The following is a 14,162-nucleotide window of genomic DNA, read 5'->3' as shown; positions in this document are numbered from 1 at the left end:
GTACAAACTGTCTTAAATAATTTCTAAAATATAGTGCTGGGTCGCAAAGAGGACTGGTACAGAATCCCATTCTGAAGAGACTTCTGATTCTTATTTCTTTCTTCTATCAGAAGACTCTGTTGTTAACTCAGCCCATAACCCTCATGTGTATGGCAAATCTATCGAGATAAGTAGTAAGATAGAGGCCCGTTGGGTATATTCAGTGCGATGTCCAGGCCTTATTAGCCTATGTCCTAGCTGAGTCTGAAATGTTTCTTTTGTTGTCGGAAGACATTCCTTCAACTTTGGGTCCCCAAACCCCTTTTGCTCCTCTCTTTGGCTTTCAAGTGGCTATTTCTTACATTTTGCTTTAGGAGCATGCAAGACTATGAGAATAATGGTTGAGCCACAGTTTTAAAAATGCTACAAGTTGTTATCTTAAATTAAATCTTCTTTTATTTCAAATATGATAAGCAGCACTCTGGGAAATAAAAATAAAAGAAGGAGTATATATACTTCTTATTTTTTCTATCTTATCCTCATTGTCCAATAGTGAGACTTGAAATTGTTTTAGAAAACCTGAGATGTTTGAATATAAGTAGAAAATACAGCATCAAAGCCTCCCCAAAGTTACCCTGGGCTTAAAAACAGAAAAATAACAGTCATAGTATTCAAATATAGACCATCTGAGCTATTGACTTTGACTTTCCTCCAAAGAGGATTAAGAGATGCTTTTCTACAATGCAGTAAGGAACAGAATGTGAAGAAGAAACTGGATTCATCAAATATCTTCATGGAAAATAAAGTTTCCGAAGATCGTGGGAGATACCACTATCAGGCACTGGAAGAACACGCTCTTCATTATGCATTTCCATAAACATGCAAAAAAATCACTCAAGTGGAACCTCTAGGAATCTTTAACACAAAAACCATATCTCAGATCTCTTTAAAATTTAACTTTCTAAATATTTGTAAACATTTTGGCCTGTTGGGCAACCAGACAAGTTAGCATTTTTCTTCCAATTTCTAAAAATTGTGTGCAGATTTGGCAGCTTTGCATGTTCTGGGGATAAAAAAAAAAAAAAATTGCCGTGTGGAAGTAGAAGATGTGGCCAATGTCTGAAAATAGTCTTCCCTGTCCTTTGGAATGACTTCACTAACTCATCTAGCCCGGAACTGCTGACCTCCATCCTTCTTACTTGTGCTTGTAGAATGCTGGGTCTCCTCTTCCTCATGATGCTCATGGTGAATGAGAGGAGAGTGTGGTTCCTGGGTCCAGTTTTCTCCATAATCACTGATGCCACTTCTGTCTACGTCTGCTGTGATGATAGTTATATACACTGTGACTTTTTATCAACTAACCCTTGACGGTTCTGTTCTTCCATTAAAGTGCATGCTATTTAATGGTTCTATGCCTAAATAGTATCTCTCTGCATCTACTCTTAATACTTTTGAGTGACTTCAATAATCTTTCTCAAGAGAAAACCAATGGGCACGGAATTTCTTAATGATGACCTGTTATTCCACTATAACCACTTTCTCAAGGGCAGCACCATAAACCATTTTAATGTATTCATTTATATAATGAAGTAATATAAACTATCTTGTGCCCAGATGGCATGACCCCTAAGTTCATCTAAGTATCCTCAAGAAAGTTTACTAAGAATTTGTGATGAGATATTAACTAAATTTCCCACACTGTGTTCTGATCATTGATCACTGTAGCGTCACAGTAGGTACAGAATGAATATTTGTTGTAATATTTTACTATGCCATTCTCAAAGAGAATCTGTAACAGCAAACTGCACTAATAGAAAAAAAAAAAAGAACATGAGGTATTAGGAATTTAATAAAAGATATTTTCCCAATTTCTCCTCCAAATATGTTTTGTCTTCCATTAAAACAAAATCTATTCCTTTTTTTTATGATCTCATCAAGGTATAACTAAGGTGTGATCATAGGCTTATGCTCATTTTTCATACTATATCCCAGGACAGATAATATAAGGCAGCACTCAGAGAAACTGGTAAGCCTTGAACGAATGGTTCTACTGTAATTGATTATTCTTACTGGTGTTGGAGACAAAATCTTCATCATCATCAATGCCTGATCCAGAATAACTGGGGTGTTTGTCTCTTTCATCTTCATTTTCTTCAGTTGGCTCCCAGCCTGCTGAGATGATATTTGAATCCGTACCTGTTGTGGTGACTTGCGTTAGTAGCTGAGCTGGATGCCAAGCAACCCATTTGACAAAAGAAGGAAATTGCGAATAGAATGTATAATGGAATTTCCAAGATTATAAGAAGAAAGTGAAACATTCGTTGTGTATACCCCCAAATTCTTATATCTTGGTCTCTGAAGCTAATGTGTAGATCTAAAAACAACTGGCTATGATCTTTACAACTGAACAATTCTCTTTAGGATGTTAAAAGAATAAATATAAACATAACTCAACCAAAGAAGTAAAAGCAAAAAAGGCCAATAAACACTCCCCCTTGCTTTTAGATACACATATTAACTTATTAAGCATAGACCATTAAAGCTAAGATGTCTAGAATAGAATGGCAAATTTTCACACGTGTCTATTTGTTTTGCCAAGCTACCTTCAGAAAAATCCAGCTCTTCAGAGTCCTAGCCCTTTATCTTCTATGAACTCTATCTTAGCCAACCAATATCATTCTCCAAGAATTTAGATACGATATTCCTACAAGCAATTCTGAGCACTTAATTCCAGCAAACCCAAATACGTGGAAGAATGACACATGAAGCAAAAAATGGGAGAGAAAAAAAAGCCTTTCCCCTTTTCTAAGTCCAAATCCTCTAGCAACCTTGCCCATGGTCACTTTTTATATCAACACTATATTTTGCAAAGTAGAACAGGACATTTTGAATCTCAGCTTTTGAAAATAGAGTAATTAGGAAAGACAGACAGAGATGAAGTGCCCCAACGGTCTCACTAACAGGACCAAAAGCAAGAGTCCTGATATGAAAACTTCTAAAGACCGCCATTTCTATAATCATGATGTACATCATAAAAATATTCGATAATAGATGAAAAACTGAAAAAAGTTCAAGCAAAGAGACCAAAACCATCATTAAATTCTCAAATACAAAAGTAAGATGAATTAGATTCTTTTTTTTTCAGCCATCAGGAAAGCCCAGAAAAGACCCAAGATGAAACATTGACAAGACTATTTCCTTTACAATGTTTGTCCTATGAAGATAAACATTGTAAACATTTTTAAATAACATGTTCTTTATTCTGCAGTATCTATCTCCTTTCTTTTCTCCCTCCCTCCCTTCCTGTAGCATTATCTTAATCACTATGACAGGCAATCAAAACATCAGCATTATTTTCCTTGAGTATTTGTTGAAATAAAGAATATAATTTATTCAATGTCTTACAGGCTAAGCAAATGTAAAGGACCATTTTATTACCTTCTTCCTGCTGAAAAAATGCCTAATTATTTTGAAATATGACCCTATCTTCCATCAATAAAAGTTAATAAATAAAGATATGCTTGTAATCTGCTTTCATTAGACTGATTCCTTTCCCACAAAAGCCCTCAAATCAAAATATTTTGTAGTAACTTAAGGTTAATAGTCAAACATCCAGGGAGCTTGTTAGAGGCCTATATTCTGATGTAAAGCAGCAGGTCACTTCCTACACTTTGCAGCTGAGGTTTTGGATGTCCAAATAAGTGTTCAGGGCCTACATTCTCCATCTGTAAATCAATATTTCCCTCTACTATTATTGACTATGATAATTAGCAGAAAGTAAGGGTATGCATTTTTTAATAGACTTCTTTCTAGAGGACTTGCTCTGAATGAATCTCCTAATAGAAGCTCCTAAAGAAAAATGTTTCTGATTCTAGTTCATATTGCCAAAAGGAGAATATGAAATACATTGAGGAGTATCCAGTTGTATCCACAGATCCATAGGCCTCTCTGATTAATGAAATGGTACCAGACCCTGTTCTAATTAACAATGGTGACAGATCACCATCACCTTTTCCTTAACACTGAAGGACTTGGCATTCAAGACAACAAATAAGCAAAAGACATAACAGTTTACCTGTCATTGCTGTTGTTTGATCCTGAGTCTTAGGCTGTGAGCTATCAAACCAGGACCATATCCAATTAATTTGCTTCTGAGCTGCTGCCTGGCTGTTTGAGTGCACAGCTGAAGTAACTGAATCAATTATTAAAATATTGTTCAGCGAGATCTTTCTACAAAATCTTTACTCTCAGTTCTGGCTATATATGATATCTGTATCTATTGTAGAATGAAGATTAGAAAAGAAGGATTGAGGTCTGGTTTTATCTTTCTACTCTCCCAAAGTCTCCTAGAATCTTAAGATAACATCAGAAACGCAAATTATGTATGGGTATCAATTCAGTGCTACCCATTCTTTAAAAGGAATCCCCTGAATACAGGCTCAGAGCAAAATCAAGTAGCAACTTAATAAGCTATGACTGAAAAAGATTTTATATTTACTTAACTAGGTGACCCAGCTGTGAACTGAAGGTCTTCAGTGCAGCATTTCATGAAGTTGCTTTTATTCGTCTATTTTTTGAAGTACCTTTAGAGGTGCTTTTCTGTATCTTTTGTGTCTATCATTTTATCCAGGTAGCTTATGACAACTGGCATTTCAAAGCTCCACCCACACTCATTAATCTCAAGTTAAGCTTTATACTTAAGAGGGAACTTTGCAAAGAGTGTGTATTCAACTATTGAAATCAGATAAAACTTTCTCAAGTATCCATCACTTTCTGTCATTTTTAATTCTATTTCAGAATGTGTTTCAAGAAAAGAAACAAAATTGCTCAAGTTAGAGAAATTCTGGACTCTGTTCAAATCAGAGAAAGGATAATCAGTAATGTTTTACAATTTGAAATCTCTCATTTGACTTTCAAGTTAGACTGAGTCCAGAATGTTTCCCTGCAGAAGAAAATGGCAAAAATCATCAGGATAACCACTTAAACCACTTGTGATTTTTAAAAACCACTTTGAGTCACACATCATTTGAAAATCTGATATAAGTTATGGCTTCTCTCCTCAAAAAAGTGATCCTACACAAATACATTCTCAAAATTTTGCATATTATTTCAGGTGGTCCTGTATACCTCATGGCCTGTTATAGACCCTACTGGAAGTCCATGAACTCCAGGTTAAAAACTTGGACTCTATACACACCAGATGTCAAACACCTGCACAATATGTTCTATGCTACAAAGAACTTGTTTGCTCAGAATAAACGGTAGAGAAATCAGAACAAATTTCACCAATGATGCCCGTAGATAAATCTGGACATCCGCTGGAAAATTCGCCAACATCCCATTCTCAGCCTAGAAACTTATTAAAGATGCACAGCTCCTGCCACCCTCACCCTATAATACACCAGGAAAAGGCCAACAAGAGCAAGACAGAAAGAAACTGGCTTTATTTCTGTTTGCCCGAAAGAAGTTGTATGAAATTTGGGGAAAATGAAAAAAGCTACTGCCTAGCCAGCAGAGTTTCCAATTTTCCCCTTCCAATTAGACCATGCCAGACCAAAAAAAAAAAAAAAATTTCTTCGACACCCAGAAGACAAGGAAGGAAATAGAGTGTTCCCAGGCAGGAGTTGCTTCCTGAATTAGTTTAAGTTTCTGGATTTCAAAGAATTCTAGATCACCAATTGAAATGAGGCTGATGATACGCCTGCAGGAGGGCTCTTCCAAAAATAACACTTATAATAAAAAGTCTGCTGGAAGTCAAAACTTACCCAGATGGTTCTTTTGGCTTTCCCTGTTGCCACCCACTAAGGACCCTTAAGGAAGGAATGAGCCAGTCAAGCCAAAGAGCAATCCTAGGTACTCCGCCAGCCCTCCTCTTGACCTTTGCCCCCCTGCGTGCATTAGGCAGGATTTGCAATCACTCCCTCTCATTTAGTCCCAACTCTCAGTCTAACAGTCATAAGGTTTTGCGACTCTCCTCACTGGGCTTGGAAAATATGGCCTACTCGGGAATTTATCAGCACTAACTTTTTTCTTGTATGTCACATGCTACTTTCAAGTTTTCACCTGATTTTTTCTTTGGCCCCTTCTTTGCATGCATTGATTTGGAGCTGCTATTGGCCTAATTGAATCCTATAGCACTTCGACAACTCTCAGGTTAGCCCTGGACTCACTCTGGTGGGCAAATAAGTCTCTTTCTTCCTTAACTACTATTAGAAACTTAGCTAAGTGCTCTGGAAAAAAGAAAGCACAATTCTTTTTTCCTCAGCCCAAATCCTGAACTCTGTTTCAATGAAATCTCGTAGTACTCTTCTTCCTTGACTTCCAAAAAATATGTAGACTCCACGAAGATAGGTTCATCTCTGAGTCCACAGTAACTAGAGCAACATCCGCTCTAGTCTGTCACAGAGAAGACCTCAAATATTGGTTGAATGAATGACTAGCTTACTACTCATTACTTCTCTTCAATATCACTTTCTAATGGTGTTTACTACCAGATCCTAAGCATTAGAATAGGCCTGGTACATAATAATTCCTCAAAATCTGTTTGCTGATTAATAAGCAGGAAAAGGTGCAATCCTTAACAGATGTGCTGTGAATGTTCATAAATATGCTAATTGCCTTTTCTAAGCACATGTGAAGTATTATTTTATATGGGCTATTAGCGCCTTGAATGTTAACTGCAAGATACATTTTGTCAAGATTTTCTTCTTTGGTGGGAAATGGTACTTTAGGGTAGCCCTGATCTGCTTCCTGCTGAGACCACCCTTGTCGTCTGCCAACATTTGACAAACCTACATGCCCTGATGATAAGCACCTTCAACATGGCTACTTTAAAAAGGCAGAGTAACAAGAAGTAACAAGTAGGCAGCAGTGCTGCCAGCCTGGTTTGCAGAAACTTCTCTCAAGAAGGCCTGTCCACGGAATTACAGACAACTAAGTTACAAATGGTTGGCTCTAGAGAACCAATAATCCAGGAAAGAATGCGCAATTTGAAAATTTCTGCTTTTTTGACATGCTTCAAAGATTCTGCAGAGAATGACCGGAATCCCAAGCCTATTTGTACCACCCCCTCAGCAAGGGGCTAATAGAAATTTAAACCACCGTTGAGCAAATAACCTTACATTAAATCATCATGCTCTAGAGATTTCCCTGGCTTCTGGGTAATAAGGAATAGAAAGGTGCCCATCTTGAGCATTCACAAACCAGTAAATTTCTGTCACACTCTTTGGAGACCAGAGTCCCACCCCTTAAGAGCTGTAGCCAGGAAAAGAGCAAAGCCACACCATACTAGGAAAGCTGCTCAAGAGGCAGATGCCCTATTTGAGTTTGAATAATCCTCTACAGAAGGAACACAGCCAATCTGGAAACATGTTTTAAAACAAACCATGGGGGTGGGGGGAGGAAACGAGGGAAGCAGAGAAGGAGAGAAGAGGGAGATGGAACCGCTTTCCAATGAAAGCAAAACACGAGGGTCCAAAACCAAAAGAAATCTAAGGCGACGTTTACATATTTCCACTCTCGTGGTCCCAAGGTAATGAATTATCCACATAAACCAAGCAAATATGAAGAGCCTTCCCCTTCAGGCTGGAATATAAAACTCTTAAGCAGATTTACTTTGATCAGCAAACTCCTTCAGTTATGTTTCCTTAGACTAAAAACAAAGGAATTGTTCAGTAAATCGTGAGTAATGAATATGACTGAATAGTATACAATCGACAACATGAATATAAATCAGGTTAAAATATAAAGTTAGGTGAAAAAATAGGAGCAGATGGAATGTTTATGCATCTGCTACGATCCCATTATTATGAAAATAATCTTATGCAGAGGTGGAAAAGAACCAGAAGGAAATATGCAAAAATGAAAATAGCTTTTGTTGAATCATTATCATATCCCTGGGCCAAAAGAACAAGGTAAGTTCTTTAAAAAAAAAAAAAAAAAAAAAGCCTTTCGATATGGCACTTCTTATCCCAAGCTAAAAAAACAGTTGCAGATGGAAAAAAATTGTTGGCAGGAATAATCAATGCATCCAGGGCACTGACGACCACAATTGCCCACCTCCCCAGATGGTGTCACCAGCTTCTAGAAACAGGAGATGATCTACTTATGAGTGCATATCACTCAAGAGTATCACGAGTGTTTTTGCAAACACATCGCTGTTGGAGAGCACAGTGATTCATTCTCCTTACTGGTAGTAGGGGCTTCCTCTGGATTGTCGGACACCCAGAAACTGTCTTGGTCTTGGGTTGGGTATGCAGTTGGAAGGTGAGTGTGGAAGATGCTGTAACCTCCTGAAGTACTTCTTTCACTGGAGAATCCACTGCTCATATCGTCCTCAGTGGAGTTGCTAGAGTTAGAGTTGATGTCTGCGGGGTTAGTTCTGTATTCACCTTTCTTGGTGTAGCGGGTGCCATCACGGTTGACGATAGCTGGGAGAAAGAGACAGCACTTTCAGAACTTGACAGCTGACACTTTCTGAGCATGGAAAAGACTGAGAATGATCATATAAGACAGTTAAAGCTATTTTTCTTCTTATTAAGAAAAGCAACACTTAATTACCTATCTAGTGGGGGGATAAGTAGCTGAAGCACTGAGAAAACTTCTCCCCTGCCCTCTCGCACACCTTGGAGAGGAAAAGAGGATGTGTTTGGGAGTCCGTACGTTTGAATTCCAGTTTTGTGTGGCTCCAGACAAGGTAGGCAACTCTCTAAGCTTCGGTTTTGTCATTTGTAAAATAGAGATAATACTACTTTCTGTTAGGAGCACTTTACGATATCGTATTTAAAATGCTAGCACTGTATTCAAAGTACAGATGCTCGATAAATGAAAAATCTCTCACCTGGTCCCTACTCTCCCTTCCTAAGAACATGTAAACTTTGTAGTTATTAATTCTAGCTATTTCCAGAAAGGATTTGGAGTAGGAGACAAAGATGCTACTAGCCTCAGCAGGGAATACACATTTACAAATCCAAGAAGAATTCGATTTTCTTTCTAAGGGCTAACTTTCGTCAATTTAAGAGAACTCTAACTCCTGGCTAAGAAATTAGCATGCCTAAATATTGACAGAGTTATGAAATTCAGCCTAGAAATTTAGAAATACGGATGTATATAAAGGTTGAAATCTTTGGTTTAAACAAGCAGATGACTAGAATAGACAGGAGGTGAAAAAGCAAGGATGAATTCATTCATTGTTATTCCCTAAAAGTATTTGTTACCGTCAAGTCTGGGCCCCTGACTGCACAAGTGTGCATTTAGCTGAAATTATTTTCTGCTGTATTACACAGGTAGGACTAAAGTTCCTTTTGTCCACCTATCTGGCTTGCCCAAGTGGGACTATTAATAAAACATAAATTTAAAATTATTCCAAAGTCTCAATCACCCTGACAATCTCTGCAGATGAGGATATGATAAGGAAATATGATCAAACTTGTATAGATCTGAACTTCAAAAGAGATCTGTGGGGATCGAGGAAATGGGATACTGAGCATCTACTATGAGCCAAGTATCTTTCTTAATTTTCATGACACATCTCATATATTGTTCCATTACCCCAACGAGAAAACAGGTTCAGAAAGAATAAGTCATTCCTCTAAGTTCATCCAAGTGGTAAGGAACTAGAATTTCAAACCAGACCAAGACAGTACATCTCACATTGCAGGCCTCCACTTTCTTTTGCAAGGCACAGGCCAGGGACAACATACAATGGAAGGCTGCACTTGTATGGTTCAGGAAGTTTCTCATGCCCCTGCCACTGCCGCCAGTGTTTCCATGCACACTAAGGGGCCTGGCTTTTAGGATGCAGAAATCAGGCCCTCTTAACACTGTGACACTTCTCAAAGAAATGAAGTTCACAGGCAATACGAGCGGAGTTAATAGGTTGACCTACTTGAAAGTTTTGGTTGAGATATTCTGTTTCCTACAGTGCCAGATGCCTACTTCTGCGGATAATCAAGATGATTTTAGGTGAACATGGTATTAATAATGCTGAATTATATGTCAGGAAGTTTATATGCTTTATAATTATATTTCAATACTGCAGTTAAATCAAACACAAAGTCTGGGAGGCTGGAATGCCCCTCCCCCTACTGCTTATTAATCATTCCCCTCTGTAAGAGAGAACACACACAGCTCAGAGCCTTCAGCAGCTGGAATTTACGAACATTATTTAATTTTCCTTACATTTAGATTTATTTTTAAGGTTACCTTCTAATTATGACCTTGATGTTGGTTTTTCATTTGCAGTTTTTAAAAAGAATAAATGTGTTTTAAGTGGAAAAGAATGGGTCAGTTAAGAAAAATATCAAAAATAATGTTGGGGACACAGAAATGTCCCCCCCAAAAAAGTGTAAGTACTTTTTAAATGACTGAAGTTTGAGAAATAGTATATTGGGGTAAATCCGATAGCAGTTTCAAGCCATCACAGGATAAGAGGAAGGGACATAGACTCATAGGCAATGTACCCAGCTTTAGGGAAATGACTGCTATTCTATTCAAATATAAACCATAGACAATGCATGTGATCTCTTTCCCAAGAATGGGGAAACTCAGTCGAGGTTAGAAGAGATACATACTTATGGTAATTGGTCCGTCAAAGGCATTGGGCAGGTCTGTGACTGATGTACAATCTTCTTCGGGCGGAGCTACAGGATAGAAAAGAAAAAAGGCATGAGAACTCTAAAAAAAAATTGAGCAAATTAAATGGAGTTTTATTGTAACTTATCCCAAATAATTTTTCTGAAACTTGGTTAAGTCTCCTGGGAACATCTCTGACCTTTATAATGCATTTTCCATTTTTATTTAGCTTCGTACATTTTTGGAAGCTTACTTGTTCCTCCTCCCACCACAATAAATTCATTCATCAACAAATACATATGTTCTATATCAGGCATTGTGGAAGGCTAGGCGTATAATGGTGAATAAGAGACACATGATCCTTCTCTAATGAAGCACACATTAGAATTTTTAAAAATAATTTGTTATTATAATCACAAGTTGAATGAAAAAGGGTTTGGTTGCTTCCCAGTTTCTAGGAGCATCTCTTTTTCACAGATAAAGGGGATGCCTTTTATCTGCCTATTTCTTTGGCCTCCTAGTGAAACTAAATAGTAGCTTTATATATTCAACTGGAGAAAAGCAGGTTTTAGGAAAAGCCATTCTTGCAAAAGCTGATTAAATGTTTTCCCAGAAGAGAGACTCTTCAAAGAGAAAGTCGCCTTCTAGGTAAGGCTATTCCACTTCATCCAATCTAAACTAGCCCCACACCACTTCCCCACACCCATGACCATTATATATTATCTGTGCTTGTTTCTTCCTCAGTCTTATTACTACCTAAAATTATCTTGTTCATTTTATTTGATGGCTGTTCATGGCACATCTCCCAACCCCAACTGTCGGCTACCCACCCACATCCACAGAAATAGGTAAGCTCTACAAGATGAGTAGGAACCTTATCCGTCTTAGCCAGAACTTCTGTGTGTGATGGGTACAGAGACGCACTCAATAAATATTTGTCGAATCAATAAAAAAGGGGGGAAGTTCCATTCTTCTCCCCCCAAAAAAGAATCCTAATATGTTAACCCCCCAAATGGTCTGCAAATACAAACAGGTCAAAAAACATTTAAATAAACCCTGAATGGCAATGCCATAAGAAATTATTAAAGGAAGTTTCAGATATGTCAGTTCATTTATGCATTTTAAGAATTTACTCAACATGTATTACAGATGATATAATGAAAAAGGAGCAAAAAGATGAACACATTGCTGTCCCTGCTTTTGAAGAATTCGCAACATTATGAGGGACAATAATTAATGTTTCTTTAGATTTTTACGGTTTTCAAAAAAAAAAAAAATCCCAATGAAACCCTCATTTGAAAGTCAAGGCAAATAGTCAGCTTGGGCAATCTTAAAGAGTATCTACCCTGTCTATTCTGGCGACACCACTAGAACCTGGCCTGATTTGCAACATGATTCTGATGTCATTATGTTGAATATACTCAGAAACAGACCATGGATGATTACTTCTTAATGGCAGAGATAGAAGAATCCCCCCAAATTCAAATACCATTGTGGGTAACAGTAGTATACTGGGAATTTCTAGGAGTTAAGTTATAATAGAATGAGACATGATATCACAAACACTAAGACAGTTCTGTAAATGAATACAGCATTTGTTCAAATGGACCCCCTTCATGCTCCAATTCATCTCAACTTTTATAAAGAGCATCAAATCTGGCAAGCATACTAAGTTGGATGGTGACCCAAATGTGCAATTATATATTCATGCTTCGGTATCAGAGAGCAAGGCCTCATTAGACAGCCTTTCATTCTGTTTAATGAGCATTGTGCTGCTGGGAGATAGGTCTGGTGCAGTTTTCCTGAACCTAAAGACTTGTTAGAAAGACTCTGAGGGGAGAAAGACTTGTTAGAAAGACTTTCTGAGATGGTGGGCTGCATCTCAGAAAACTTGCCTCCACTGCACCAAAAAAGCCAAGAGAAATGTTCATTATTCAGTCTAGCCGGTCACTCAGTGCCAGAGAGAAAGACATCTTTCTTAATTCCTGATACATTCTAGGTATTCAATAAATATTTGATTAACTGAGTGAATGTACAGACAAATAAATATAGAATCATCCCCTAAATTTCTCCTTCAAAAGAGAATGAGGCAGTTTATGCAAAGCAAACTTTAAAAATGAACTAATTCAAGTCAGCTCTCTGTGCTGTTAACACAGAAGTCACCAGGCATGATCATGCTGGGCCTTTCTGCTGAGAGATGAGGCAATAACAATCACAAACTTTTTTCAGGGTCTGCCTTATTCTCATTTGTAAACCACGGGCTGTGTTTTATAAAAACACTGCTCAGACTGTAAGCATACAGGAGCTATCTGCTTAAGACTGAGCCGGCTTTGTCTCTGTAACCTGTCTGTGGGGATCACATCACTGAGTCCCGCTGGTATTTCTGAGGCTCAGTGGGATTCAAGGATCTTTCCAGTGAGATCCTTTGGAGTAGGTTATCAAGGTCTGTAGCTCACTTAACACCCCTATAATCCTACTCTAAACCATGACATTTAGAATTTATTTATCCTTAGATAAACATTCTTTTCAAACTCTTTTTCTTTTTGTTCTGTTGCTTCAATAAGATTAACTCCTGAGATAAAAATAATGGCTCCCAGTACTGACTGCATATAGCTGATCAACAAATACATGTTTTAAAACTTAAAGAAAAACTTGTAAAAGATGCCTAACCATACCGAATAAATTTGGAAAAGAGATAAGGAAAAACGTCACTTCGAACTTCACTATTTTAATACAGCGATTCTGGTATGCAATGCAACCCCAGGACTTCTCAGACTTTTCAATTGAACTAACCCCCCTCCACTACCCCCAAAGAAGAGGAAAGTTAATCAGTAGTTGTTCACTCCCTTCTCTGAGGATAGGCCCAACCTTAGGGCAAAAATAAGGGAAGGGAGAAAAGTCTCAGTAGTAACTTGCCTAGATGGCTTCATTTACCAGGCAAAAAAATAGTGTGAGCTTCTACCTTTTTCAGTAAAGGTTCTTTCTAGTGAGCGATATCGATTTGCAAAACATGTGAGACAATGTAGATACACAACGACATCATTTATGGCATAGGTTCCCTCAACAAGTTTCAGTGGGAGACGTTGCAGGCGGTGCCCAGAGACACTCAAGGGTGTGCAGCCTGGTGCTAGCCTTTTTTCATATGACCAACCCTGTCATCTAAAGCACAAAGCCTTCCTAAATCTTTCATAAGCTCTGGCTCTAAGAGAAGCTAGCTAGACCACATATGGCTCTATGCCTATTTCCTGTCTATTTGTATGTAGGTTTTTTTCGTTGTCATATAATTAGAATGGACATTCTGGGTATGGGTGTGGGAACCGGGTATGGGCCATGTGCAGTGTGTGTGGCGTTTTGGTCAAAGTCTATATGCTTTCTTTGTTCATATGATAGAGAGGAAAAAACCTTGTACAATTTTCTTCTTATTATTTTGAGTGTCCCTCCATAGGTTTAGTGACATGTATATATTTGATCTAATTTACTGCCTTCATGCACTCCATTTTTAACTAACCAGCCCTGATACTTTTAACCAGCCCTGATACTTTCCCTTCATCTTAAAATCCTCTGAATTCCACTCTGATCCCTACTACTTGCAACGGCAGTAGGTGGGTGGC

The 14,162-nt window shown here is 37.9% G+C and overlaps 1 protein-coding gene across 19 annotated transcripts in view; it reads right to left on the bottom strand.

Annotated features, from left to right (window-relative positions):
* CD44 (CD44 molecule (Indian blood group)) overlaps nucleotides 1-14,162 on the bottom strand; it is an 81,667-nt gene that overhangs the window by 26,212 nt on the left and 41,293 nt on the right. For 9 of the 19 annotated variants that reach the window (XM_023528662.1, XM_023528664.1, XM_023528665.1 and 6 more), the window contains exons 4-7: nucleotides 10,551-10,619; nucleotides 8,169-8,408; nucleotides 2,050-2,175; nucleotides 1,179-1,319 (exon numbers count right to left, since the gene is read on the bottom strand). In XM_023528662.1, the coding sequence (XP_023384430.1) occupies nucleotides 1,179-1,319; nucleotides 2,050-2,175; nucleotides 8,169-8,408; nucleotides 10,551-10,619 (576 nt within the window). The remainder of the gene's footprint in view (nucleotides 1-1,178; nucleotides 1,320-2,049; nucleotides 2,176-8,168; nucleotides 8,409-10,550; nucleotides 10,620-14,162) is intronic. The other 10 variants (XM_011356822.2, XM_023528671.1, XM_011356825.2 and 7 more) reach the window with 4 other exon arrangements.

The sequence above is a fragment of the Pteropus vampyrus genome, unplaced genomic scaffold (genome assembly GCF_000151845.1).
Source record: "Pteropus vampyrus isolate Shadow unplaced genomic scaffold, Pvam_2.0 Scaffold31, whole genome shotgun sequence".
NCBI classification, from domain to species: Eukaryota; Metazoa; Chordata; class Mammalia; order Chiroptera; family Pteropodidae; genus Pteropus; species Pteropus vampyrus.
The sequence above is the reverse complement of the archived record's forward strand: the minus strand, read 5'-3'. Positions and strand labels throughout refer to the sequence as shown.